Raw genomic sequence first — 25930 nt, forward strand, 5'->3', positions numbered from 1 at the left:
AATGATAAAACATGTCCTTGAGGGGTCTCCGGGTGACCTATTCCAGATCTCCGACTCGGGGCTCAGGACTTCAGCCAGTGAGGATCTCTGGGTGACCTCCCCCACCCCATCTCCGACTCGGGGCTCAGGACTTCAGCCAGTGACAGGCTGAGGGATGTATTTAGCTACTTTCCTGGAGAGACTGTGTTTAAGCATCTGCTCTGCCATCTCCTATCAGGAGGCCACTTTGCTGTCCTAACCTAGCCTCAGCTTTCAGTTCCTTGAAGACAGTGGGAAACTTGGTTTTGCAACTTGAAATCATGTATCTGCAAGACTATTTATGTAGGTTAAAGCTATCGATTAGTTAGACTGCTGATAAAAGACTTGATAATACAGGTATGAGTGCATTCTTCCGGATTTTTCAAAAGTGAAAAATAGTGACTGAGGCCTATAAAAATGAAAAAAGAGATATCAGAATGAATGTCAAAGACACTGCTAGTGAAATTGATCAGTCAAAGCTATCTGGAGGAGCGTAGGGAGGAAGGTAAGGCTTGATGTAGAGTTCAACTTCAAGTTTTGGATGACAGTTTGCTAACAGGGATGTTACTGAAGCTATCTCTTTTTCTTGAATATGCGTCTGGTCCTACCAGAAAAAGAATTGGCCTCATGAACCAATGAGTTCATTCATTGCTATTTTTCTTATATGATTACAAATATGCCGTAAGCATATATACATTTATATGTAGACATATATGAAAGAGTTTCTGTGTATACGTCAGTCACTTCTATTTGAAGATAGATTCTTGAAAATGTACACTACGGGAATTGGTGACACTGTTGGGAAACACATCTCAACGCATCTTTGAATGTGGCCTCAACTTCTCTGTATTCCAGACTATCTATGATTTCAAGGACATCTTCTGGTTCACTTCCTAAGTGCCTACAAGAGCTGAGGGTGAACCAAAGTTAAAGACAGCAGCCGGGAGCTGCTGTGGGTCTCACATACGAGTGTCAGAAGCCCAATGATCAGAGCCACTACTGCTGTCGCACAGAGGGTGCAGTGACAAGAAGCTGGAGGTAGGAGCATGGAAGCCAGGCCTCCCATAACATTAGGCTTGTTGAATTTACACGTAAAGTCACAACAATGGAACTTCGTTTTGTTTTCCAGAAACGCTTATTTCTGTAAGGTGTGTGTGTGTGTGTGTGTGTGTGTGTGTGTGTGTGTGTGTGTGTGCACGCGTGTGTTTCGCTGGTAGAATCCGAGTCTCTTGTCCTGTGAGAAGCTCCATAGGAGTTTTGGTAGAATTCACTATATTAATATATTTGCCCCTGACAGTTTTATCCTTTAAAATGAAGCCTGCTTCTATCATCACAATAATAGTATTTTTGAAAATATGTTTATTCTATATCTTATATTCAATACTTCAAGAAAGATTACCATGATTTCAGAATGGCATCCCTGGATTCAATAAATATCCATTGTAATTACACTTCATCAGAGTCTGGAGAAGCACAGAAAACACCAGAGAGCTAGAGGGTGCTCCGGAGCGAGCTGCAGGCTCAGGGCTGGGGGCCGTGCAGGGTCAGTCACGGCTAGGGCATGCTCCGGAGCGAGCTGCAGGCTCGGGGCTGGGGCCGTGCAGGGTCAGTCACGGCTAGGGCATGCTCAGGGCAAGCTGCAGGCTCAGGGCTGGGGCCGTGCAGGGTCAGTCACGGCTAGGGGATGCTCGGGGCAAGCTGCAGGCTCAGGGCTGGGGCCGTGCAGGGTCAGTCACCGCACTCTGCTGCCACGGCTTTGAATGACACAATCGATATTTGTTTCTGTAAGGCCGCAGGAAGTGAGGAAGCCTCCAGCAGAGGCGCGGAGGGGCCTGGAGCTGTAGAGGGCATTTGGGTAGAGAATGAGGGGAGAGGGTATGCTGGGGGAGGATCAGAAAGGAGAAAATCCGTCCGAAGGTCCGGGTAAATCTTCTTGGGTCTTTCTGCTGAAGTTTGTGTAGTTAGCACTCGTTCTGGATTGGGGGGAATCCAGGGGCGGACCCAGGGAGGGGGATTTTGAGAGAGATCCTCCCAGACTAAGATGTAAGGTTGCTGATCTGGATGTCCTCTTGGGGCCGCCTGAAAAACAACTCTTTTTACTGCTTTAATAAGACCAAGATCACAGGATCCTTCTCGTGGCCAACCCACTTTGAAAGTGGGCCATTCTTTGAAAGTTTGCCACTTTGAAAGTTTGCCAAGCTCCTCACTTAACCTGTAAGGAAAGATTGTGAGCCCTTTCCTTCACTTCAGTCCAATGGTCAAGAGTCAAACTAAGGGGCATCGTCACAGTCTGTCCCACTGTAATCGTCACAATAGCACACAGAAAAACGAATAAGAAAACACACAAACAAACACGTCCCTCACGTTTCTTCCACAGCAAAAGAAAATTATCAGATGGTCTCAATTCCCCTGGAGCATGATCAGTGCTAATCAAGCCTGCCTGGTCACTTTCAAAAACAGGTGGGGAACTCCCGCAGCAGCGGGAGCCTGCCGAGCGTCCTCGGCTCTCCCTCCTCCCTGGAGCGTCCTCCAGGGCCACGACCTGTGGTCTTCCGGGCACCTCTGCCAACCACTGCCCACGATTCTCACGAATCAGAGGACAGTCGTGAAATGCCGTAGCTCCAGGCAGGGCTCGAACCTCATGAGCAAACCTGCCCCGGGTGAGAGCCCAAGTTGCACGAGCAACCTCACCCCAGAAAGGGAGCTGCAGCGAGTGGGGCTCGAACCTCCTGAGCAAACCCACCCCAGCTGGGACACAAAAGACAAGACACTCAAAACAGGGAAACAAGGCGCCTACTTATCTCCAAACCTGTGTTCAAAGATCGGGGGGGTGACCACGTTTTCCGGCCAACACACCAAAATGTAAGGCTAGGTAGAATGAGAACAGCCTTACCCTCAGAATGGCAAGTCTCCCCAATGATCAACAAAGACGAGGCTTGATGCAAAAGCAGGAGGATTTATTCAGATGCCAGTGCACTGGGACAGAGGGCATTTCCTCATGCAGGAGGGTGGCACATCCATACTAAGTCGCTACATCATATGGCTTTTGTAGGTCAAAATCACAGATACAGCATTTTGAAAAATAGCTTACTAATGGATACAAATAGAATCATAAAACAATAAAGTTAGGGGCTGTTTTTTTCTAACCATCCCATCATAAGACTGCTGTTTCTTTCAGCTTCTTGTCACAATTTTCCTTGAGTTTGCTTTTCTCAGACCAAGTTTACTTTTCTCAGACCTTTGGAGCCTCCTCCAAGAAGTCAGGCACTTTTCGGCTCCTCACTATTTTACCTTGATTCCTGCTGAGATACTTATCTCAGGGCCACTGTTGAATTGTGTATCCTGAATCCCAGTTGAACCTAATCATTTACCAAAGACATCCTATTCAGCTATTCTCAGCAAGTAAGACAAGTAAAGTACAGAAGGCAAAGAAGCAAGTTAAATTTCTCCATTCTAAATTTTTCTTTTCATTTCTACATCATTGCAGGAGTTAAACATGACTGCTGATTCAAACAAGTTAAAACTAGAATCTTTGAGATCTTCAAAAAAAAAAAAAAAACCACAATCAGCTTACTACAAAGAAATTCAGGGAAAAACTGCCAGGACCCTTGATCAGAAGTTTGTCATCTGGTGTGGACGAGGCGCTGGGTTAGGCTAGCACAGAGCATCTGCCCCCGCGGGAGCTGTGAGCTAAGGAGTGGGTGGACGAATGAGGGCTTCTGTACGAACAGACCAGCCCTCCCAGTGTTCCAGTACAGGCTCCTGCGTGTGCAGCTAAGCACTAACTACTGAGCCAGTGTTACAGAAGCAGAACGTTTAGATGGACTGTTTATCAAGCTAAGCAGAGCTGCCTTCTCACCTTCTACAGCCCCCCACCTTCACAGTGATAAAAGTGGGTACCAGGCGTGGGTGGGTTGTGTTATCTTCCGGTGTGACAAGGTGCAGGTACACATGGGATGAGCTACTGATGGACTTTCTCAAAGCACTCCTTGGAAGCAGTTGGATTTTGGCTTGATTGTGGGAGAATTTGGTGTCCAGTTGGCCGGGCACACCTCGCCGTGGGTCTCTACATCCTGGAACGCCTTCACTAGGCGAAGGGTCTCTTCTACGCTGTGGCCCACTAGCAGGTCATTGATGCTCAGGTGCTTGATGACCCCATTGGGGTCAATAATGAAGAGGCCTCTCAGTGCCACCCCGGAGCCCTCCAACAGCACACCGTAGTCTCGGGAGATCTGTTTGGTTAAGTCTGACAGGAGTGCGATGTTCATGTGGCCCAAACCACCATTCTTGCGTGGCGTGTTGATCCAGGCAAGATGGCTGAAGTGGGAATCCACGGAGACAGCGACAACTTCACAGTTCACATTGTGACACTCCTTGGCTTTGTCACTAAAAGCCACGATTTCTGTAGGACACACAAAGGTGAAATCCAGCACGTAGAAGAAAAGCACCAAGTATTTCCCCTTGAAGTCATCGAGGCTTAGGTCTTTGAACTCGCCATCGACAACGGCCGTACCCTTGAAATAGGGCGCGTGCTGGGTGACTGCAGGAACATGGCACGAGGAGCTGGTGCTGAAGGCGAGTTTTGCCTGAGCGGAGCCACACCAGGAGAGGCTGGCCCAACAGGATCTTGCAGATGTAACAGGTCTGGGGGCTGAGAAGGCAGAAAGGCCCCGAGCAAGGGCACCAACCTGCGGGGCGAGCGAGGCCTGAAGCAACCCTTAGAAGCAACCCTTAGAAGCAACCTTCCTGCAGCAGCCGCCATCTTCAGTGCACGCGGGCAACCTCGGGGAATAGTATTTTTGATTTACAAATTACAAGCTGAACAAAAGCTTTGACTAATTGTAGTAGCCAGTATTTTATTTTCAGTCTAGGCTTCCTATACCGGAGGCAGGAACTGAGCCTCTTGAGCCAACATTTCAAGATGCCCAGGAGCAAGAATTCAGAATACTGAGCACAGCCAGGGCCTGAAATGGAAAACTCTGATACTCAATGCAGGCACCCCACCTGCCACCTGAACTCTTATGCCAAACACCTGTCCCCCAATTATTTTTAAATAAAAAAATAATATTTCTGAATACACTATTGTTTTGTCTAAGATTATGTAACGAAAATGACATATTCCATGTAGTCTTTGGTCAGCTCATCCTGCTCCTGGTATTCAGTTAAAGCAGTGCTTGCATTGCAGCCTTTCCACGGGTGATTCTCAAAGAAAATGCGTCATCTCCTGCGGCCTTCTAGCTCTCACATCCCATTTCCTGTCCTTGCCAGAGAAATGGGATGGCGATATTTTGCACAGAAGTTACGATTTATAGAAAGTCTAAATCAATGTAAATAAAAGCTCTGTATTTTGCTGGTTTCCTTAACCTGAACCCTTAGAAAAATGGAAGTGCTGTTACTTTGGCAAAGAAATGACAGCTTTGAAATCTGTGTATGCTGAGTGCAAGTAAAATTAAATCACTTATGGTGCTACAAACAGACTGAACATTTGTGAAAAGGATTTGACTCAACTATCCATTTCTCCATTTTGTTAACAGCTATTTAAAGTTATTATTAATATATCAATTTTAATGAAATATTTTTTATCTCTATAAGTGAATTATTTTTAGATTTGTATTCATTTTTATTGGAAAGGCAGATCCACAGAGAGAAAGGAGAGACAAAAAGATCCTCCATCAGCTCCCCATGTGGTTGTAGTGACCCAAGCTGAGCCAATCTGAAGCCAGGAGCCAAGAGCTTCTTCCAGGTCTCCCATGCGGGTGCTGGGTTCCAAGGCTTTGGGCCGTCCTTGACTGCTTTGGCAGGCCACAGGCAGGGAGCTGGATGGAAAGCGGAGAAATTGGGACACAAACCCGTGCCTGTGTGGGATCCTGATACTTGCAAGGTGAGGATTTAGTCATTGAGCTATTGTACCGGGCCCCATAAGTGAAATCTGAAGTTTAATTCTGATAAAACAAGTACAAATTATACTATATGTATTGTTTTGAAACCTCCTTGCCACAACAGTTGTCAGGGCATGTATTCTCTGAAGAGGAGCCCTAGTACTTTCTCCTGCTGTGTCTGCCAGATCCTTTGTCTGAGCTCTGCAGACAAAAGCGTCTACCTGACGCTGCTTTCCTTAGGGAGACTCTTCTTGGAACTTCCACGGTTTGATGGATTCTGTTAGTACTACGACCTGCTCTGCAGTTTCCCCAAAGCAAAATGTTCTCTGTTGCTCTGTGCTTTAATCAAGTTCCTCTGCAATGGATACTGCAGTTTATACACACGTCTGCATTGATTTCTAATGAATGCCGTGATATTTCCAAGGATGTACTTTTGACTCTTAAGCCTATACTTGGTCTTACTGATTTGTTGTTCTTACACTTATGCCTGATTTTTACTTTTTATCTTGTTACAGCTTACATAGTTTTAAATACTCTCTGTATTAAAACAGATTGGAAAATGCTGAGACAAGCTTGTATCCTATAATCTGTACTCTAATGATTTTGCATCGTAAATATAATTATCACACTATTTGAAATAAAGAACTTAATTCAGACAGAAAAAACTATAATCTTAAAAATATTATGGATTGGGGCCCGGCGTGATAACCTAGTGGCCAAATTTTTGCCTTGCATGCACAGGGATCCCATACGCATGCGCTTTGTATCCTGGCTGCTCCAATTCCCATCCAGTTCCCCTGCTTGTGACCTGGGAAAACAGTAGAGAATGGCATAAAGCATTGGGAGTCTGCACCCTCATGGGAGATCCGGAAGAAGCTCCTGGCTCCTGGCTTCAGATTGGCTCAGCCATCATGGTCACTTGCAGAGTGAACCAGCAGATGGAAGATCTTTCTCCCTGTCTCTCCTTCTCTCTGTAAATTGACCTTTCCAGTAAAAATAATGCTGTTTAAAACAGGTTCATACAAAGGAACTTTCACTTTGATTACTAAATTTAAAACTTTTAAAAACACTTTCTAGGCAACGAATCGTGCAGGTAAACTTCAGACCAGGAAACGCACACTTCATGGAGTTCATCACGTTCCTTGTACCTGCCTTCTCGTTTGAAATGTGCTCCACTCTCTCCTTTGTGCTCAGAACTGCAATTACAATTCCCAGGGGCCTTTTCTCTATTTTTCTACTCCACAGTTTTTTAAAATGTCATTTTTGGTTATATAAATTAGATTACTATTTTGTGGCTTCAACATTCAAATGTTTATTTTTCGAAGCACGGGCAAGTCCAAGCCACTTTGTGGAAATATCGTTTAGGGATTTTTACTTTCAGCTAAACATACACCACTTTCTCGGGGTATATTTAAAAAATATGAATAGATTTAAAGTACTGAAACTACCAACATTTGAACGAAAATGAGGCAGGTGACTTTTCTGATTAAAAATGCATGAGGATTCTCTCCCTCTCTCTCTCTTTCTGTCTCTCTCTGTCTCTCTTAACTGAGAGCTCCTGGCATGATATTTCCATTACGGTCATGTGAGCGACCGTAACACGTGTTGTCCAGGAACACTCATTGACCATTCTGGCAGAGACGCTGGTGAAGCAAGCACGGACGCGGTGAATTTTGACAATAAGTTTTATGTGAACAACCATGCGAGTCAGACGACCCAATATGGCCGACATCTTGCTGAGAAGCCAGAACTCAGAAGCACGGCACAGCTCTGCAGCAAGTTAAGCCAGTTGGTGGGCTTCTCAGGAAGTCGTCCGTTTCCTGTTTCAGCCTTTCTCGTGTCCCATTAATACTTCAAAGAAACCTGTAGAGGTCGGCCTCTTTGGTTCCCAGCTTCATCAGTCCGCCCGGATGGAACATGAGGTCGACGATGTACACTTCCGGCGGAGAGAAGCCCCCAATGGCTGCTTTAGGAGACGCAGTCAGGAGCTTCACCTCATTCCAAGCCCGGCCGTAATCTCCTCGGACCAGAGTACAGCCAACGCCGATTCGGTCCGCGAGAGCCTGTGGGAAGACGAAAACACGATCCAGAGTGACATGGCAGCGGGAGAGAGAATTCTCACATCTAAATCCCCTGGGCTGAAGGGGAAGCATCGAAGTCTTGTGAAGAAATGCGTAGTTTGTTCTTCAAGATTCTGTAGGACTCCAAAGCCCCCGTGCAGATCTTGGGGGCCGGGGAAGGGGTGGGAAGTCAGCTTTATTTTTTTTTTCCCATATATTTACACTGTATTTCATGTATTTACACTGTATTGCATCAGCGCGAGACTGACCAGGGGAGTGAACAACAGCTGGGCACTCTACCAGCCCACGTCTGTATGCTGCGCTGTCATGAGGCAGTGGGGGACTGAATGGAGGCCGTAAACCAGCGGGAACCTATCTCCAGCCAAGTTACTCCGTGTGCGGTGGATTCGTGCTCCAGAGCAGGAAAAGCCGATGTGTGATTGGACAGTCCCGACATGGGAGAAGGCCAGGAACTGGAGGCCATACTTGTCTTCTCTGTCTACCGATGTATGAATCAATCCCTTTCCCAGTATGTGATCTCTCTTGGCCTGGGACCCGAAGGAGGCGTCGGCTGGTCCCTTCCAGCCTCCTAAGTGGCCAGCAACCGTGAGGGGTTTGGTCTCTCCCTGCAGACCAGGCCAGGCCAGGTGCCAAGGCACTGTCTACACGTCCCACACCCATCCTTCCTCTTCTTGGCCGCTCCATTCTACAGCAATGCCCGTGTGTGCGTGTGTGTGTGCTTTAAACAAATGTTATGACTTTGTACACTCTACCTGTGTCTATACTTAGATTGCTTTCTGAGACAAGAACCTGGAAGAGGAATTTGGAGCCCGCCTCTCCCACACCAATCCTTGGGGGCTGTTTCATCTATGAGATAACAATAATACCTACTTGACCTTCCATCCGGCCTTAGGCACTTTGCGTTATAATATAGATAGCATTTTCCTCTCCATAAGAATCTTCTTCATATCTTCACAACATAGCCTTAAGAGAGCCAACCATTCTTCTTGCTTTAGTGGCCTTCTCATTTGGAATTCCTGTATCTGTTTATGCCCATTCCCTCTCGTGCCTGCAAGATGGCTGTCACCACACCTCCCCCGCTCTGCACTGGCAGGAGGCTGGCGTCACAAGCCGGAGGTGGGCATCCAACTCAGACCCGGCATTCCAACTGCTAGGTCAAACCTCCGATCCTACATTGATCTTTTCATTTCACTTCCCGTAAACTTTTTGAAATATCCTTGTAAATCAAATATAAGTAAATTTGAATGATAAGACTAATACTATCCAGCTAAATGTTAGCAACTAGCTCAATTCAATATGATTCAAGCAAACATTTTTACCTAATGGCAAATGTGGCAAAATGTCTTAAGTACCTTGAAAAGCAAAGCCCGGTGGTAGAAGATTCCTTTTTTGATCAGTCCAATTGGAACAACATTGGATTTAAGTTGGAATTTTAGCTCACTGATGTGGAGTTCCCAGCCAAAAGAAATTATTTTCTCTTTTGCAATCTTACCACCCATTTTTTCTGCTACATACCTGTGTCAATTACAATGAGATCAAATCAATCACATTTAATATTGCATTTTACATTAATTTAGTGTATTACACACATATATCTAATAGAAGGGGTAAAAGATATATTCATTCTGATTTTTATCGCTTGTTTTAATTAAAACATATACCTACAATAAGGAAGTTAATAAGTTGATTGTATGTAAACATAAATCAAAATTCTAGTAACTTTGTTGGAAATGCAGAAAAAAAATGAGTGCTAATTTTCTCAACATCTCTAACAGGACACAAGTCAGCATAACACTAAGTATCAATGCAGTTGAAAGACCATATCTTACTTTTGCTCTTTTTGAAAATGATTATTTATTTACTTGAAAGGCAGAGTGACAGAAAGAGTGAACGAGAGGAAGAGAAAAAGAGAATCATCTGTTAACTGCTATTTCACTCCCCAAGAGGCTAACAGTTTGAGGCTGCGTCAGACCGAAGCCAGGAGTCAGTAGTTCCATGTGGATCTCCCACAGGAGTTGCAGAGGCCCAAGTACCTGAGCTAACAGATGCCTCCCTGGTGCTGACCCAGAAGTGGAGTAGCCAGGACTTGAAGTTCCACATGGAATGCGGGCATACACACAAAGTGGTGGCTTAACCTGTTAAGCTACAACCCCTGCCCCATGCTACTTTGAAAATTATCTTTAAAATATTTGAATCTGAACTCTGAGGCTTTGCACTGAACATGGTCCCTCCTACAAAGAATGTAAGCTCAGAGTTAAGACAAACACAGAAAGCTATCCGATTTAATACAAGTTCAATTTTTTTATATAATCTTATTTTCCTTCTAATGTATTTTAAAATATAATTTAGAAAGACATTTGACATCACATAGCACTGAAAATAGAAGAGACAGAATGGGAGGAGAAACAAACAAAAAGGGAGGGGATGCAGGGAAGTGGTGACGGGACAGACTGGTGGGCGAGGCAGGACGTCACGCTCTAAACGAAGAAGTCAGGAAATATACCTGCAAAATTCTGTCAACTAAGCCACCCTCGCTACACTCTTGCAGTAAAGGAAGAATCTCAACTCTTAAAGAGATAACTTCCTCGTAGGTGAAGCCATGTCTTTCAAGTAGACACATGTCGGCACTCACACGGCAACTGTCTGAAAAGTCAGCAACTCTTGTTGAATGCTATGGGTCTCAGAGCCTTGACCTTCACAACCAGTAATTGCCTTTTTCTTGTAGATACCTTGGCAATTTCTTAACCTTCCCTTGGTGCAACCAGATTAAACATTCTTAAAAAAAAAAGATTTATTTATTTTTATTGGAAAGGCAGATTTACAGAGACAGACAGAAAGCTCATCATCTACTGGGGTTCATTTCCCAAGTGGCCACAACGACCAACCCTAACCCTGATCCAAAGCCAGGAACCCGAAGCCTCTTCTGGGTCTCCCATGTTGAATACAAGGTCCCAAGATTTTGGGTCGTGCTCTAATGCTTTCCTAGGCCACATCAGGGAGCTTTATGGGAAGTGGAGCATCCGGGATTTGAACCGGTGCCCAAATGGGATCCAAGCACAAATAAGGAGAGGACTGTAGCCATGAGGCTACTGTGCTGGGCCCAGATTGGACAGTAATGGTAGGCATTTGGCGCAGTGGGAGGCATATGGAGTGCATGTATCCCCTGAGAGTGTACCTCAAATCAAATCAGCTTCAACATCTGAAGTCAGATTCCTATTAATATGCCCGCTGGGAGGCAGTAGATGTTGGCTTTCTGGTACCCGCACGGAAAACCTGAAACAGATGCCTAGTTCCTGCTTTCTGTCTGAGTCAAGCCTAGCTACTGTACGTATGTAGGGAACGGATTTGTGGAAGAAAGCATTCTCTTTCTCTTTCTTCCTCCCAAAGACAAAAATAAATAAGCAAAAACAGACTTTTTGAAGGGTGCAACCTCATGGGTTTATGTAGGATCCTGAGCCTGCCCAGGCAATCACCTCTTAGGATTTCCAGATCTTATGTTGGAACAACATAAGCACAACAAAGAAAGAAGACAATTAGATATATCGAAAATGTTTTTCTGAGTTCACAAAATATTCAAAATAAGTTTAAGTCCTGAGCCCTCCATACTTCAAAAATGATTTAATTTTAAATTTTTTGATTCATGTATAGTTCATCCAAAATCACATGGAAAGCTGCTGCTAATGGTTCAGCTGGGAAAAAAAGAATAAGAATTTTCTTTAAGCAGTTTCTAACTCTTAGCTCTGATTCTTTCGGGAAATGTGACCACGAATAGAAATTAGGAAACTTTCCAATTCACTGTGTTATAATTCGTTGTCGCTGTCAAAGTGAAAGGACTGTACATTTCACTTTCATTGCAGTTTATTTGAAGATTGGCTAAAAAAGACAATCATCATATAATTATGATTATACATACACACATAATTGTGTGTATATAATTACAATGTATATGTGCATTAAAATTAAAATGATACATATGTATATGTGTAATTATACATGTTATACATAATTATACATGTCCTATAATTATGTTTATATACAGAAAAAGAACTTACTTGGCAAGACTCTCAATCTGCTCCTTGATACTGGTGATGGGCAGTATTGACTTGGTAACCTCATAGACGTAGACACAGAAGTCGGGGTCCGAGGGAGGGCACCATTCCTTATCGAGGTTTCCTTCCCCGGTCAGTTTCGGGGCTGCAAGAACCTCCTCTTCTTCCTTGGCTTTTTCCTCTTCCTTCCTTCCTCTGCCTTTCCTACAAGAGCAAACAACAGGAAGAGCAACCCACGTCACAGCTTCTGCTAAGGAAGCGGGCAAACTCGGGGCTTTGACTTAATCTGAAAAACATCAACAGAAATAAAGCATCCATGTCACATGTGGTTTCAAATCTTCATTTATAGAAGCTATATTATGCAGAAGAAACTGAGTTTTTAGAAGAATTTTATGTAGTTAATAAGTATTATTAAATCATGCATTGGGCTTTCATATGATTGCTCCAGCAAGGTATCTGGGACTCAGTAGGTATGTAACTCATATTTTTGAAATATTGGTTTGAAATTCGGGATGCATTTAGCCAAATCAAAGCAACAGAAAAGCTATCATAATAGATGAGACAGTAATACAAAGCAAGGATGGTAAGAGCATATGCAAATAAGATACTAAAGGAAATAAGAGAAAAGACAAGAGACAAAACCTAGAGATTTTATCTTCATCTCAGGCCCCGTGCCTTGGAGGACGGGGCTGCACAGCACACCAGCTCCCGCGAGATTCCATAGACCATGGGGTGGCTGGCGAGGATCTGGCGTTCATGAAATCGTTTCGTACAATAATACTAACAATCATAGGTACCATTTGTTGCTTTAAGCATTTTTTCAAGTTGTATTTAATTCTACAACAATGCCGGGAGGTGCCTGCTATTCTTATTTTCCTCTCCTCAGTGAGGAAACAGGTGCATAAGATGCTCACTACGCAGTTTTCAAATGGGGATCCTGTTGCAGATGCTCTTTGCCTAAGAGGATAAAGGTCTGAACCTTTATCCTCTCTGATAGAAACGCCTGTATATCCCGATCAAGTACTACATCACCACTGAGAATGGAAACAGGTTATTCCAGTAAAACATGTTCTTATTTTAAAAGACTTTCACTTCTGCGAAAAGAAGCTGAGAGGGCTCAAAGAACAGGGCAGGTTGGGCAGGGAATGGAATGGGAAGAGAAAAGCAGAGAAAGAGAAGAACAAGGCATGGCGCAGCAGACAGGGAAGGAAGGACAGAGAAGGACAGCGCAGCAGCGAAGAGGGAAAAGTGAGGGAAAGGAAGGCACGGAAGAATCAGGAAGCAAAGGGACGGGAAGAGAAGACAACAGAAAACAACGGGAGAGCAAGCACAAAGACAGAAGTGGCAAACATCAACAGGGATCTAGGGAAACAGAACGCAAGGCGGGGAAGGAAGTGAGGAGAGGGGGCGAAGCACACGGTGTAAACACAGACCCGAAAGTCAGTCCTGGGAGAGGTCCCTGCAATCAGTGCCTATGTCAAGAAACTGGAAAGGCACCAGGTAATCAAGCTAAGTGTCCGTCTGGAGGAGCTAGAAAAACAACAGCACAATGCCAGGATTACAATCAAAGCAGGGGAGGAGATTGACCAAACAGAGACGAAAGAATAAAACATTACACCAATGAATCAAAGTACAGGGCAAGGGTGACATACCTACACCTACAAAACGGAATCATGGAAAATACTAACAGCAGCAACAAGACGTTTTAAAATATATTGAATCAAAAGCACCTGAATCTACAATGATTGTTCCAATCAACTCAGATCTCTGTCCTAGTTCTGTTGCTCCTCCATTGGAGGCTCATTAAGTAAGAGGAGGCGGCGTGAGAGCAAAATACAGGAAGAGAGAAGACACAAAGTTTGGAGAGTTTAATATCCCGCCGAAGGATCTCCAGGGGGCGGGAAATGCTTTCAAGCTGCTAAAAATCCAGGGCTGGGTATTCAAAGGACTGACCGGAGCTTGCGACTTCTGCTGCTTTGTGAATGAACATGGCAGTAAGATCGCACAGTTCCTGCGAGTGATCAAAGTGCTTATAAGAGGCAACCCTGAAGCCATCTTTAGCTCTGTTTTATAAAGAAAGTCCCACTTCAGCAAACGTGCGGAGCAATGAAAAGGGATGCGCTTCTAATTGGGAGAAGGAGGCTCCTTTCCCTACCGTGTTCCTTTTTCTTTCGTGGCGCTTTTGCTAAGAACAGTATTGCGTCCGGAAGTAGGCTCTGATTTTTCTTCCACGGGAGATCCAAATCCAGTACTAAAACGAGAACTGATTTTTTTTGTCATTTGAAAAACAATGCAAGCAATTTTAATCATGTGGATAATAATGAAACATTAATTTTGCAAGACATTTCACTAAGCTCTTCCATTTGCCTCGTGGGTTTTTGTTTGTTTGTTTGTTTGTTTTTTCACCATTATGACACAAGGGCCCTAGCTCTATTCCATCTTACAGTTAAGGCAACTAAGCCTGCACACAGGAGCTGAGACATTCAAGATCGTTTTAGGCACACAGCGGACGGAATGTGGAACCAGACTGCCCGGTTCCCTCTGAGTTACTTGAGGATAGATAAAACATCTGTTCCTTACTTGGTTTTTTCTCTGCTTGCCCTTCTTAAGGAAGACGAAGAAGAAATACTCCGGCCATATGCGATGTCTGATTTATCTTCCATAGATGGAGGTGGAGAACTGTAATTGTCCACATTTGAGATTATGTATATGTGAAAAGAACATAATTGTCAGGATTCACTTTATCCCACACACAAAAAAAAGATTTTTCTGAAAACCAAACTTGCAGCTGACACTAAACAGTGACACACTGTTTTATAAACTCAAAGGTTGAGATAAGACAAAAAAATCCATAATCCTTTTCATAAACCCGAACAGGAAGTACTTTTTAAACATGGGCTGTAAATACCATATAGACTTCTGAGGGCGCTTGAAAAGGTTTTATAAAAAAATTACAATTACAAGTGTGTCAGTGTGTGATGTTGGCATAGCGATGCACAGCCCAAGTTGTCACACAGACACCTGAATCCCACATTGGGGTGCCTGATCCAGTCCCACCTCGACCTCTCACCCAGCTTCCTGCCAGTATTCCTGGGAGGCAGCAGAGGCTAGCAAAAAGGATTCTGTACCCCCACCCCACCCCCATATAGGAGACTCAACGTAGTTCCTGACTCCTGGCTTTGACTTGGTGAAGACTCAACTACTGCAGGCATTCGGAGAGTAAATCAGCAGATGGAAGATTCTTTTTGTTTTTTTTTCTTTAAGATTTATTTTTATTGCAAAAGTCAGAGAGGAAGATCTTATGTCTGATGATTTACTCCCCAAGTGACCACAAGGGCTAGTGCCGCGCCAATCTGAGGCCAGGAGCCAGGAGCTTCTTCCAGGTCTCCCACATGGGTGCAGGGTCCCAAGGCTCTGGGCCGTCCTCGACTGCTTTCCCAGGCCACAAGCAGGGAGCTGGATGGGAAGTGGAGCTGCCTGGATTAGAACCGGCGTCCATTTGGGATCCTGGGGTGCGTTCAAAACGAGGACTTTAGCCACTAAGCCACGGCGCCGGGCACAGATAGAAGATTCTTTCTCTGTGTTATCCTTCCTTTCAAACAAAAGAATCAGTCTTCAAAAAACCACAATGCCCATTTTCCATGAGCTTTTGAAGCCCGCTCACAAACTAATAATATACACGATCAGCTTTAAGAGAAATGCAGGCGCTTTAATTTTTAGCTCTATTATTTAATTCCTATAACAAAGAAAAATACTGGATGGTTGTCATGCTTCTGGGGACTTGGAGGCAATTCGGTTAGGTTTTCGTTTGCCTGTTCTTGCTCCAAAGAAGAGGCTCCGACCTCAGAAATCTGTTGGAAATTTCCTAGTAATGTGGAATTGTGACTTCTCATATCGGGCTCTTAGTTGATGGAGCAATGTTTATTTTTGGTGCTCTTAGAGCAGAGATGGAAGCTAACACATTGGGAATATTTACATACGTATATATGCTGATGGCTAAAACAAAAGCGTTGTCTTTCAAATCATACTTCCCTCCCCCTCCGAAACTCACACGTCGGAAGATTTACTGTTAATTAAGAGAACAGCACGTCGATGGTTTAGTTCTTGCAGGCAGAGCTCCTTCAGAGGTGAAAGTCTTGTGCCAGAATTGATCTACAAGAAATTTTAGGACCAAAAAAGTAAAATTTGCGTGGGTTATTTAAAAGGGAGTAATTATAGAATATAATCTCAACTCTTTGAGCTGTCTGCTTTCACATATGCGCGCATATGATAAAAACCTCCAAAATGAGAAACAGAAATTGAAATCTTGTGCATGTTCTTGCCTTTGGCTAAGATGCAGATTTCGGTTCCCCATGCTCCTTGTTGCTTTACACACAGCTGTGTCATTCTATGTTACATCTTCGATCCTGAATGCATCCATATTTAAGGGAGAGTTCACTGTCTATCAAAGTATTGCAATACTTCAACAGATTACTAAGAGTGTCCTTAGGAAATCCAAAACCAGTCTGGGCAAAACTTTATACTGGGAATGTTACTAAATGGCAGAGGGTTATTATAATAGATTACCTTCCGAGAGCTCTTCTTGATCAAGTTAATTCACATCACATAGTACAGTCCTTGAAAAACACTCCTAAGTCCAAACTTGTGCTATTTAAGCATATCCTCGCATAGGGATGGAGGCGAAGTCTGAAGGTAACACCTGTTTTGTCTGATGCCAAATTTATGGGATTCAGAAACTTTCTTCCCCGTTGATTTTAATCTTTCCGTTCAGATGAAGCAGAAAATGCTGACTTATCAGCCAGCCATTACAAAAAGTCCTCAATATTTTAATTCTTGGCTTTTTACCTCTCTCAAAGAGAAGATCCAAGATGACCATACAGTGTGCCTTCTCTTCCACCAAGCTACTGCAAAGCTGCTAGCTCTGTAGGTCTAAAGGCCTGCAGCAGACCAGCAGAAGGAGAGAAGGAGAGATACGGTGTGATAGCTACAGCAGGCATAGCCGATCAGAGGGAGGAGAAAGACCAGGGGCCAGATCAGGGCATTTGCTGCTGCTGCTGGGGAGAGAGTGAACAGAACGCAGGCAGAGTCCATCTGAACAGAATCCGCATCCACGTGATCCTCCTTGGAGAAGAATCTTGTTGTAACAGACCAGCAGCTCAGTGAAGAGTGCTTGCTCAAAAATCTGGGGCTCCTGGACTTTGCATTTGGCATCACGTGGCTCCCTTCCCTAAGTCTCAGAGCAAGGATTGTAGGCATTAGATATCACCTTTACAGGGAAATTGCTTCCAGTGAGTTCTTGCCAGGGGTCCCAGATGCATTCCTCATCCTAGCTTAGCAGACTGAATCCTGTCAGTCCAACTGGACACAGCAGGGGAAGTTAGAACTTTGCAGCCCAGGTCCACACAGTGGTCAACAACGCTGTGGTAGAAAGTGGGCCAGGGCAAGTGGGCAGGAACACCCCAATAGCACAGGGAACCATTTCCTCTTCCATTGCCTCTAATCCACGAATAAATTAAAAATCACAAGTTGTGATGTGATTCCCATGAGCTCACACGGTCTGACTGTGAAGATTCATAGCTCCTGCACAATGAGGACCACACTACGGAAGGAGGCAGTGTTCCAGACAGTGCACGTGCCAGCCTGAGTGATGTGTGCTGGCACTGTGAGTTAAGCTAGGGCATTGGCTCGGAGAAAAGTTGGAACCTTGAACAGACAGGTGTCTCTAACAAAGCCTCCCCAGCACCGACGGCAGCTAAAGGATATCCAATGCAGCCATCTGGGATTTCACTCTGGACTCTTACCCACTCACCAATGGTGGCTGATGTTCCCTTGTCCCACCCAGCACATAGCCCTGGAGCTCAAGGGTAAGCCTTAGGTGCTCCACCTAGCCCCAAAAGGCACATCTCCAGGAATAAAGCCTTCAGTAGAACAAACAAACAAACAAACAAAATCCTCCACCAGTGACAGAAGCTAGAGACGGCCCCTGTGATACACAAAAATCAACATAGAAATACGAACAAACATGGACACGGGAGGCATCGTGACTCCCCAAAAGGAACACTAATATAGATATGTTAGTAAACTAATACAGATTGTAAAGAAAGGGAGATTGATAAAATGCTTCTCATCCAGCTCCCTGCTTGTGGCCTGGGACAGCAGTCGAGGACAGCCCAAAGCCTTGGGACCCTACACCCATGTGGAAGACCCAAAAGAGGCTCCTGGCTTCAGATTGGCACAGCTCCAGCCATTGCGGCCGCTTGGAGAGTGAATCAATGGACACAGAAGATCTTCCTTTTTGTCTCCCCTCTCTGTATATTTAACTTTCTGATAAAGATCAAATAAATCTTTAAAAAAAGAATAGAATCCCCCAATGAAAAACATTACTTGGAGATTGATGAACATTGAGACTGATATTAGTAAGCTGACATAAATACAAGTAGTCAGATTGTAGTTAAAGGAGCACAAAAATGCAAAATTTTACGATTAAACAGAAGCTAAACTTCCGTGTCAATAAATTAAGCGGTTATAATAGTAACACAATGGCACCATGATTTAAAAAACTATTATTGTCACAAATAATATGAGTGGTGTCACTTACCCTGCCGTAGTCGTAGAATCCATCACAAATTATGTCACTTGATGACAAATAGCCGGTCTGGCTGTATTTCAGGGACAGGTTATTGCTGAGCAGCTTGTTATAAGCTACCTCACTGAATTTATTTTTTCGACTTATTGATAGATTAATTTCTTCAAGAATCTCCAAAGCTCTGTCAACCAAAGCAAAAGAATAGTACTGAATTTCTGCAAGCAATCCAACGCCGAGTTAATATAAATATTTACTTAAGATCCTGCATGAGGAATTGATGGAGACCTTCATAGTTCCTCCATCCTTCTAGCTAGAGTAGCACTGACAGAATTAAGAAGCAAAGCAGCTCTTTTTCACAAAATATGCACTGTGACGGGACTTTCATTGGAGAGTCCAAACAAATGCTTTCAGAAAAACATCCATTTCTTAATTTCAAGCAAAATTAATATTGGACCCCAGCCTTTTTTTTTTTTAATCAAACCCGGCAAAATACACAAACAATAATTTAAAATCTGTACAGTAAACCTTCATGTGGAAGTTTAAAACCCCATTTACTGATGTGTCGGAGGTCACTTGCTGATCTTAAGTAGCATGGGTTGTGGGAGGGCGGGCAAACAGGTACTTCCGGTGACAAGACCGAAGTGGATGGGAGTGATAATTAGGAAAGTCCTGGCTTTCACCAACATGATTTTAACCTTAAATTTCAGAGACAGAGAGGGTTGTTTTCATCAGTAGCAGAAAGCAGTCTAAGAGAAGTGTTTATCAAGGTGATGAGAAAAGGCTGTGAGTGGTAAGGGCGCTGAGTGAGAGTTCAGGTCAGGACGGAAGGACTGTCTTTCACCTGCAGGTGGTTGCTCAGAGCTGCCCAGGCGCCGGAGATGGGCAGGGCTGGGCACTCCCATGCACTTCCACTCACCCAAGCCTGCATAACTCCGTAGCTGTCAGTTCATCGTTGGCACAGGCCGCCACAGCCCAGCTGGCATGCCTTCTGACTTCCACGTTGTCCGAACGCAAGAGCTCCACCAGGGGTTCCAAACCACCAGCATTTCTTAACTATAATACAGAAAACCAAAATTTGATGAATGAAACATCTCAGCTTTTAAGCAGCCCGTTGTTGAAAAGTTTTAAGCTGTGTAAGATTGTTTCAGAATCTGTCCATAGTGATATTCATTCAATTCGGCAGCGATAATAGACTCCCCCCACCCCCAAACTCTAGCCAACAACATCCATCCACAGAAGACACTCACTTTGTCTTGAACAGGTGGACCAGCTATAAATGGTGAATCGGCTGGAAGAGCTTAACCTGCAAAGCTGTAACCCTCCAGGTGAACCCAAAGACAATACAGATGTTAAAAGCCAAAACGCAGGACTCAGCGCTGTGGCTCAGCAGTTTAAGTTGCAATGGCCTTCCACGTGTGTGCTGGACCCAGTCCTGGCTGCACCACTTCCGACTGAACGTGTCGGAAAGCAGCAGAGGGTGGCCCACACTCGCTTGGGCTTGGTCCAGGCCCAGCTGTTGGTGTCATTTATGAACTGAAGCGATAAAGAAAAGATGCTTTCTTTCTCTCTCTCTCTTGCCCCAGTCCTTCACTATCAAATCCGATTTTCAAATATATAAGTAAATAATACTTTTAAAAGCTAATTACAACTCCGTGGCTTAGCGCTCCCCCCTTCCTCTCCCCCCCCCAACCACCCCAGTTCCCTGCAAAGAACCTGATGAGGTCACCTGCTGAGATGTTGAGATGTTCTGCTCACTGCATCCCTGGGCCATCAAAGGCAAAGAACAGGGCAGTCACAGCAAACAAATTATCCCAAAGAAGGTCCAACAAGGACCCCCCTGCCCCATCCTCAGCCCCGGGTGGCCTCCTGACCCAGTCCCATGGCCCCTGGATCTCTGCAGAGCTTTCCTTTGGCTCATTGGAACAGTAATTAAAAGGCAAAAGGAGAAAGAGAACGGGAAAATGAGTGAGAGGTACTGCAATAGAAGAAACACATCTTGATGTTAGGAAGTAGGAAGCCTGTCTTTTTCCCGGCCCACTTCATGCATGAATGTAGACTGTGCTGGCGTAAATGCACATTTCACTGACTTTGAACTTGGTGTGCTCCGTCAACCACAGCCCCCCCCCTTTTGATTTTCTTAGTAGTTTTCATAAGCAATATAAACAAAACAATTAGCTTCCGTAGTTTTTAACATGTACACCTCAGATGGATTTTTTATTTTTTGAGAGAGAGAGGAGCAGATACCTGCCGTATGTTAATTCTCTTCCCAAATGCCTGAGAACCAGAACTCCTAGGGAGGTGGTGGGGACCCAAGTCCTGGAGCTGTCGCTAGCTGCCTCCCAGGGCATGAGTCTAGCAGGAATCACGGGATCTTGGGGCGGGGGGCACCTGGGGTTCCCACTCAACCCAAACATCTGGCCTCTAGTTTTGTATAACTTTCAGTGTGATGTGCGAATCTTCTATGGCTGCGGCTCATTCATTTTGCTGATTGGAGATTGCGCTTTATGAATACTCCTATATGGCAAATCATTTAGCCGACCACCTAACAGTTGGACAACTGATGTGTCTACAGTTGCTGAGGTTATAAACAACACCTTCTCGTATTGAGAGGCAAGAGTCTCTTTCAGGTAGATTCAGAAGCAGAATTCCCGGATGATAAGGTATCTTAGCATCTTTGCTAGAAAATTGCTGATGCGTTTCCCTAATAGTCTTTTCGCAGGGTTCCAATGAGGGGTGAGTTCAAATACTTGACAAGTGAATCCATTGGTATGCACTGACCAGGAAAACGAGGAGCAAGCGTGACTTACCTCTGCGCGGGCCTCCACATCGCAGGCCGTGGCAGCTACAGCGAGAGCAGCTCTGCTCTGCACCACCGTGTTGCTGGAGCGCAGCGGGCTGATGATGGCCTGCATGAGGCCGTGGCTCTGAACCGTCCCACGCAGGGGCTCCTGCATAGCCATGTTGGTTAACACTGTGGCGGCGTTGGCGATGGCTCCGTCTCGTTTACTGGACAAGATGTTTATTAGCGAATCAATGCCGTCAGCTTCAGCAGCAGCGCTGGGTGCATTGAAGAAAATCCAAAGAGATTCAGGAGGCAGTCTTTGGAGCATTCAACCAGTCTTTTAAAAATAAACGAGGACCGCCCGGTGCAACAGCGTATTGGTTTAAGTCCTCGCCTTGAACGTGCAGGGATCCCATATGGGTGACAGTTCTATTCCCAGTGGCCCCACTTCCCATCCAGCTCCCTGCCTGTGGCCTGGGAAGGTGGTCGAGGACGGCCCAAAGCTTTGGAAACCTGCACCCATGTGGGAGACCTGAAAGAGCTCCTGGCTCCTGGCTTCAGATCGGCTCAGCTACAGCCATTGCAGCCGCTTAGGCAATGAACCATCGGAAGGAAGATCTTCCTCTCTGTCTCTCCTCCTCTCTGTATATCCACCTTTCCAATAAAAATAAATCTTTAATAAATAAAGAAATGCATTCCAAATGCAAATTTAGAAATAATTTCCCTTGGGATGAACCTGGAATTGAGGGTAATGAACTCAGATCAAGTCTGGGGTAACTGAAGACGGGCTTCCACAACTTTTCAAACTAGAAACTCACCCACCACAGACTATCAGAAACCCTACTACGTTGTCAATTTTTACTCAGGAATAAGACCGTAACATTTTACTCCAAGAACTGTTCATATGTTCCTGATCGTTAGGAACACAAAAACGTAAACAGGAGCAATGAGCATCTGTGGGAATTCAGGATTTGAGCTACAATTTTTTAAGATTTATTTATCTTATTGGAAAGGCAGATTGAAAGAGAGGAAGGGAGACACGGAGATCTTCCATCTGCCGGCTCACTCCCCAAATGGCCAGAAGGGCTGCAGCTGCGGCCGTCTGAAACCAGGAGCCGCAAGTTTCGTCTGGGTCTCTGATGTGGGTACAGGGGTCTAAGGATGAGCCATCTCGTGTAGTCAGCAGGGAGCTGGGCTGGAAGCGGAGCAGTGGCACATGACCCAGTACCCGTACGGATTGCCAACACCGCAGACTGAAGATTAACCTGTTATGCGACAGAGGCAGCCCCCATCTTCCCTTTCTTAAAAGTCAGATTGTTAATGGTGGTCATAGGCTGGGAACCAGCAAATTATCCTGCGTTTGATTGTTGCTTTTAAATATTAAACATCAAAGATTAAAGTCATGATATTCACCCCCCCAAATACACACAGATGGGTACTACAAATATATTCAATTTTTAAATTTCCTATTTACAGTATAAAAATACTATAGTTATTCGTCAGTATATGGATATTCTTCGTGAGTATAAAGAATAAATTTTAAGAATAGGATACGTCTCTAGTTCTTGCTATTTAATTATTTTAAAAGCTCACGAGATAATGCAATGAGAATTAGACTGTGATCCCTAGCCCATATATAGCATGTATATTTGTGTATGTAGATATGTATCAGCTGTATAGGTGTATATCAGCTCTCTTTACAAAGCACATATACATACACACACATTTACATATAACAGAGCAACGACAGTAAAAACACGGGAACGATCCAGTTGCGTAAGGAAGCCATGCTACATCGACACGGTGGAATATTACACACCCACGAAAAAGAATGAAATTCTACATCTGTTGTACAATTGTCTCAACTAGAAACACTTATGGTCAGTGAAATAAGCCAATCCTAAAAGGATAAAAAATAGATTGCATGTTCTCCCTAGTCCAAGGCACTATTAAAGCAGAATACAAAACATTTACACACATGGGTGTGCGTTATGTACATACCTTCTCATAAATGGACTGTGTAGCAGACTCACACACCAAGAAGTGAAATTACACTGCGGTAGGCATCGATGCTCCCGGATAACACTGTCATATACCTTGACCATACGAGCTAGGTGTTCTGTCTGTTGCTATACCTGACGGCATCATACGCTCAAATGGTAGAGTGTGAAACTTGTAACTGTTACTACATGACTATACCACTGTCAGAATGGTGGGGCAAGTGATGGCAGCGGAAGATGGCCAAGGTTAAAGGGGCTGTAAGGGGGGAATCCTCCAGTCTCCAGAAGTGTAGCGTGGAGAATCAGAAAAAAAAAAAAATTAAAAAGAAATAATATGCAAATGATCCTGACAATATAAAACATGAAGTTAAGAATATTTCGACGTGCTGAAACAGAAGGGCATCTCAAATATTTTATGGATAATGGAATGGAAGATGCTTATCTTTGTGCAAAAAGTTTGCAAATCTCGACAGTTTTTCGGACAGTGGTTTCCCCGGGCGTGGTCTGAATTTCTCTGGGTTGCACGATGAGTGGTGCCGAGTGCCCCTGTGCCTACCTGGCACTGGCGGGGTTGCCAGTGGTCAGGTTCGCCAGGGCGAGAGCCGCAGCTTCCCGCACCTCTTCGTTGTCACTCTTGAGCAGCTGCAGCAGCTGGGGAATCCCTGCAGGGAACAAGGGTGGAGACGTGACTTCAAACGCGTACGTCCGCCTGCACCACAGCACGGGCACCTGAAGCCTTTGTTCCCAATGTGCTCACCCTGATTATTGAAAAGACGCTTGCTGCCCGCACTCTCACACATCGCCGAAATCGCTTGGGAAGCAGCGATTTTAGTTCCATCACTTTCAGAACTCAAAAGGGTTACAAGACACTTCTCAACCTCTTGCTCTTGGAAAAATTTCCTATTTTCAGCTTTCACGAAACAAAGGGAGAACATTTAGGATTTTGATGCGGAACTGCAAGAATACTGCTGACCTACCAAAGTATGATAGGATTTCAAACTAACTGTTTCTTTAGTGTCAGGGTCCACGTTAAACAAATCCTATACCTATTAAAACTTTCAGAACACATCAGTTACACGCCATGAACCATGGTTGCTGTATTTCTCCCCGTTCTTTTATATGGTCTTAGTACTGTTGCAAAGAAAATCCTAAAATAAGTTTGGCAACTTCTCAGCTTTATCAGACACTCATTTAACATCGGTCACGTGCTGGCATGCCCTTCTCAGCATCCGCGCGGGCTGTTGTCCGACTACGGGCAAGACTCTTTATTTGATGGTTGCTTTAAGCACAAAACCTAAGATTGAAAAATACATCACTTGGTGAGATAGATGCTTAAGACCTCAGAAGGGACTGGCATTGTGGTGCAGTGGGTTAAATGCTGCTTCGGGCAGCAGTGTGCTGGAGCCTAGGATGGCTTTCTGGTTCCCACCTGCAGCCTGGCTGCAGCCTGGCTGCGACCTGGCTGCGACCTGGCCATACCAGTGAATCAGCAGAGGGCAATTCTCAGTTTCTTCTTCTTCTTCTTCTTCTTTTTTTTAAAGATTTATTTATTTATTGGAAAGTCAGATACACAGAGAGCAGGAGAGACAGAGAGGAAGATCTTCCGTCCCATGATTCACTCCCCAAGCGAGCGCAACGGCCAATGCTATGCCGAGCCAAAGCCAGGATCCAGGAACTTCTTCCAGGTCTCCCACGTGGGTGCAGGGTCCCAAAGCTTTGGGCTGTCCTCGACTGCTTTCCCAGGCCACAAGCAGGGAGCTGGATGGGAAGTGGAGCTGCCGGGATTAGAACCGGTGCCCATATGGGATCCCGGCGCGTGCAAGGTGAGGACTTTAGCCACTAGGCTATGCCGCCGGGCCCTAGATCTCAGGTTCTCTACATCTCCCTTGCTTTCTCTCACTCTGCCTTTCAAATAAATAACCTTCAAATGATCTTAAAAATAAAAATAAAATTATTCCGGTGGAAGAGCAGAAAAAAAAGTAAAAGCAGATACTATAGTATGATCCCACATCTCAGACACTTGTGCTCAAGTATCATAATATCTTTAATACATAAGAATCACAATTATATCAAAGTTCAATACATACTAATGCAGCAAAAATTTGAGTCATAATTTCCTTCGAAAAGAAAATACAAGATATATTAGAATAGTTTTCTTTTTTAAAAAGCAGTTATGGGGCCCGGCGCGGAGGCGCAGTGGTTAAGGTCCTCGCCTTGCACGCCCGGGATCCCATATGGGCGCCGGTTCTAATCCTGGCAGCCCCGCTTCCCATCCAGCCCCCTGCCTGTGGCCCGGGAAAGCAGTGGAGGACGGCCCAAAGCTTTGGGACCCTGCACCCGCGCGGGAGAAGAGGTTCCTGGCTTCGGATCGGCATAGCATCGACCATTGCGCTCACTTGGGGAGTGAATCATCGGACGGAAGATCTTCCTCTCTGTCTCTCCTCTCTGTATATCCGCCTTTCCAATAAAAATCAAATAAATCTTTAAAAAAAAAAAAGCAGTTATGACTTTGAGTATGTCCCTGTATAGTGATTT

General features: G+C 44.7%; 2 protein-coding genes across 5 annotated transcripts in view; both read right to left on the reverse strand.

Moving 5' to 3' along the window:
* Positions 1 to 3592: 3592 nt before the first annotated feature.
* LOC121153172 (thioredoxin-dependent peroxide reductase, mitochondrial-like) lies at positions 3593 to 7629 on the reverse strand. Of its 2 annotated transcripts, XM_040975662.1 has the most exons (3): positions 7611 to 7629; positions 4199 to 4735; positions 3593 to 4028 (listed from the first exon to the last, which is right to left on the reverse strand). In XM_040975662.1, exons 1-3 carry the CDS (start codon positions 7627 to 7629, stop codon positions 3874 to 3876), a joined length of 711 nt encoding a protein of 236 aa, XP_040831596.1. In that variant the 3' UTR covers positions 3593 to 3873. The 2 variants fall into 2 exon arrangements, with proteins under 2 accessions (XP_040831596.1, XP_040831595.1); XM_040975661.1 differs by having other exon boundaries at positions 3911 to 4735.
* ARMC3 (armadillo repeat containing 3) overlaps positions 7571 to 25930 on the reverse strand; it is a 41646-nt gene continuing 23286 nt past the window's right edge. The window contains exons 8-18 of one of the 3 annotated variants that reach the window (XM_040975657.1): positions 24153 to 24305; positions 23952 to 24057; positions 21421 to 21670; positions 19530 to 19666; positions 18626 to 18794; positions 16079 to 16179; positions 14614 to 14706; positions 14183 to 14305; positions 12031 to 12231; positions 9331 to 9493; positions 7571 to 7960 (exon numbers count right to left, since the gene is read on the reverse strand). In XM_040975657.1, coding sequence (XP_040831591.1) covers positions 7751 to 7960; positions 9331 to 9493; positions 12031 to 12231; positions 14183 to 14305; positions 14614 to 14706; positions 16079 to 16179; positions 18626 to 18794; positions 19530 to 19666; positions 21421 to 21670; positions 23952 to 24057; positions 24153 to 24305 — 1706 coding nt within the window. In that variant the 3' untranslated portion in view covers positions 7571 to 7750. Of the gene's footprint in view, positions 7961 to 9330; positions 9494 to 12030; positions 12232 to 14182; positions 14306 to 14607; positions 14707 to 16078; positions 16180 to 18625; positions 18795 to 19529; positions 19667 to 21420; positions 21671 to 23951; positions 24058 to 24152; positions 24306 to 25930 lie in introns of all 3 variants that reach the window. The other 2 variants (XM_040975660.1, XM_040975659.1) reach the window with 2 other exon arrangements.

Source organism: Ochotona curzoniae, unplaced genomic scaffold, assembly GCF_017591425.1.
Source record: "Ochotona curzoniae isolate NIBS_2020 unplaced genomic scaffold, NIBS_Ocur_1.0 contig_2688, whole genome shotgun sequence".
In the NCBI taxonomy this organism is placed as follows: Eukaryota; Metazoa; Chordata; class Mammalia; order Lagomorpha; family Ochotonidae; genus Ochotona; species Ochotona curzoniae.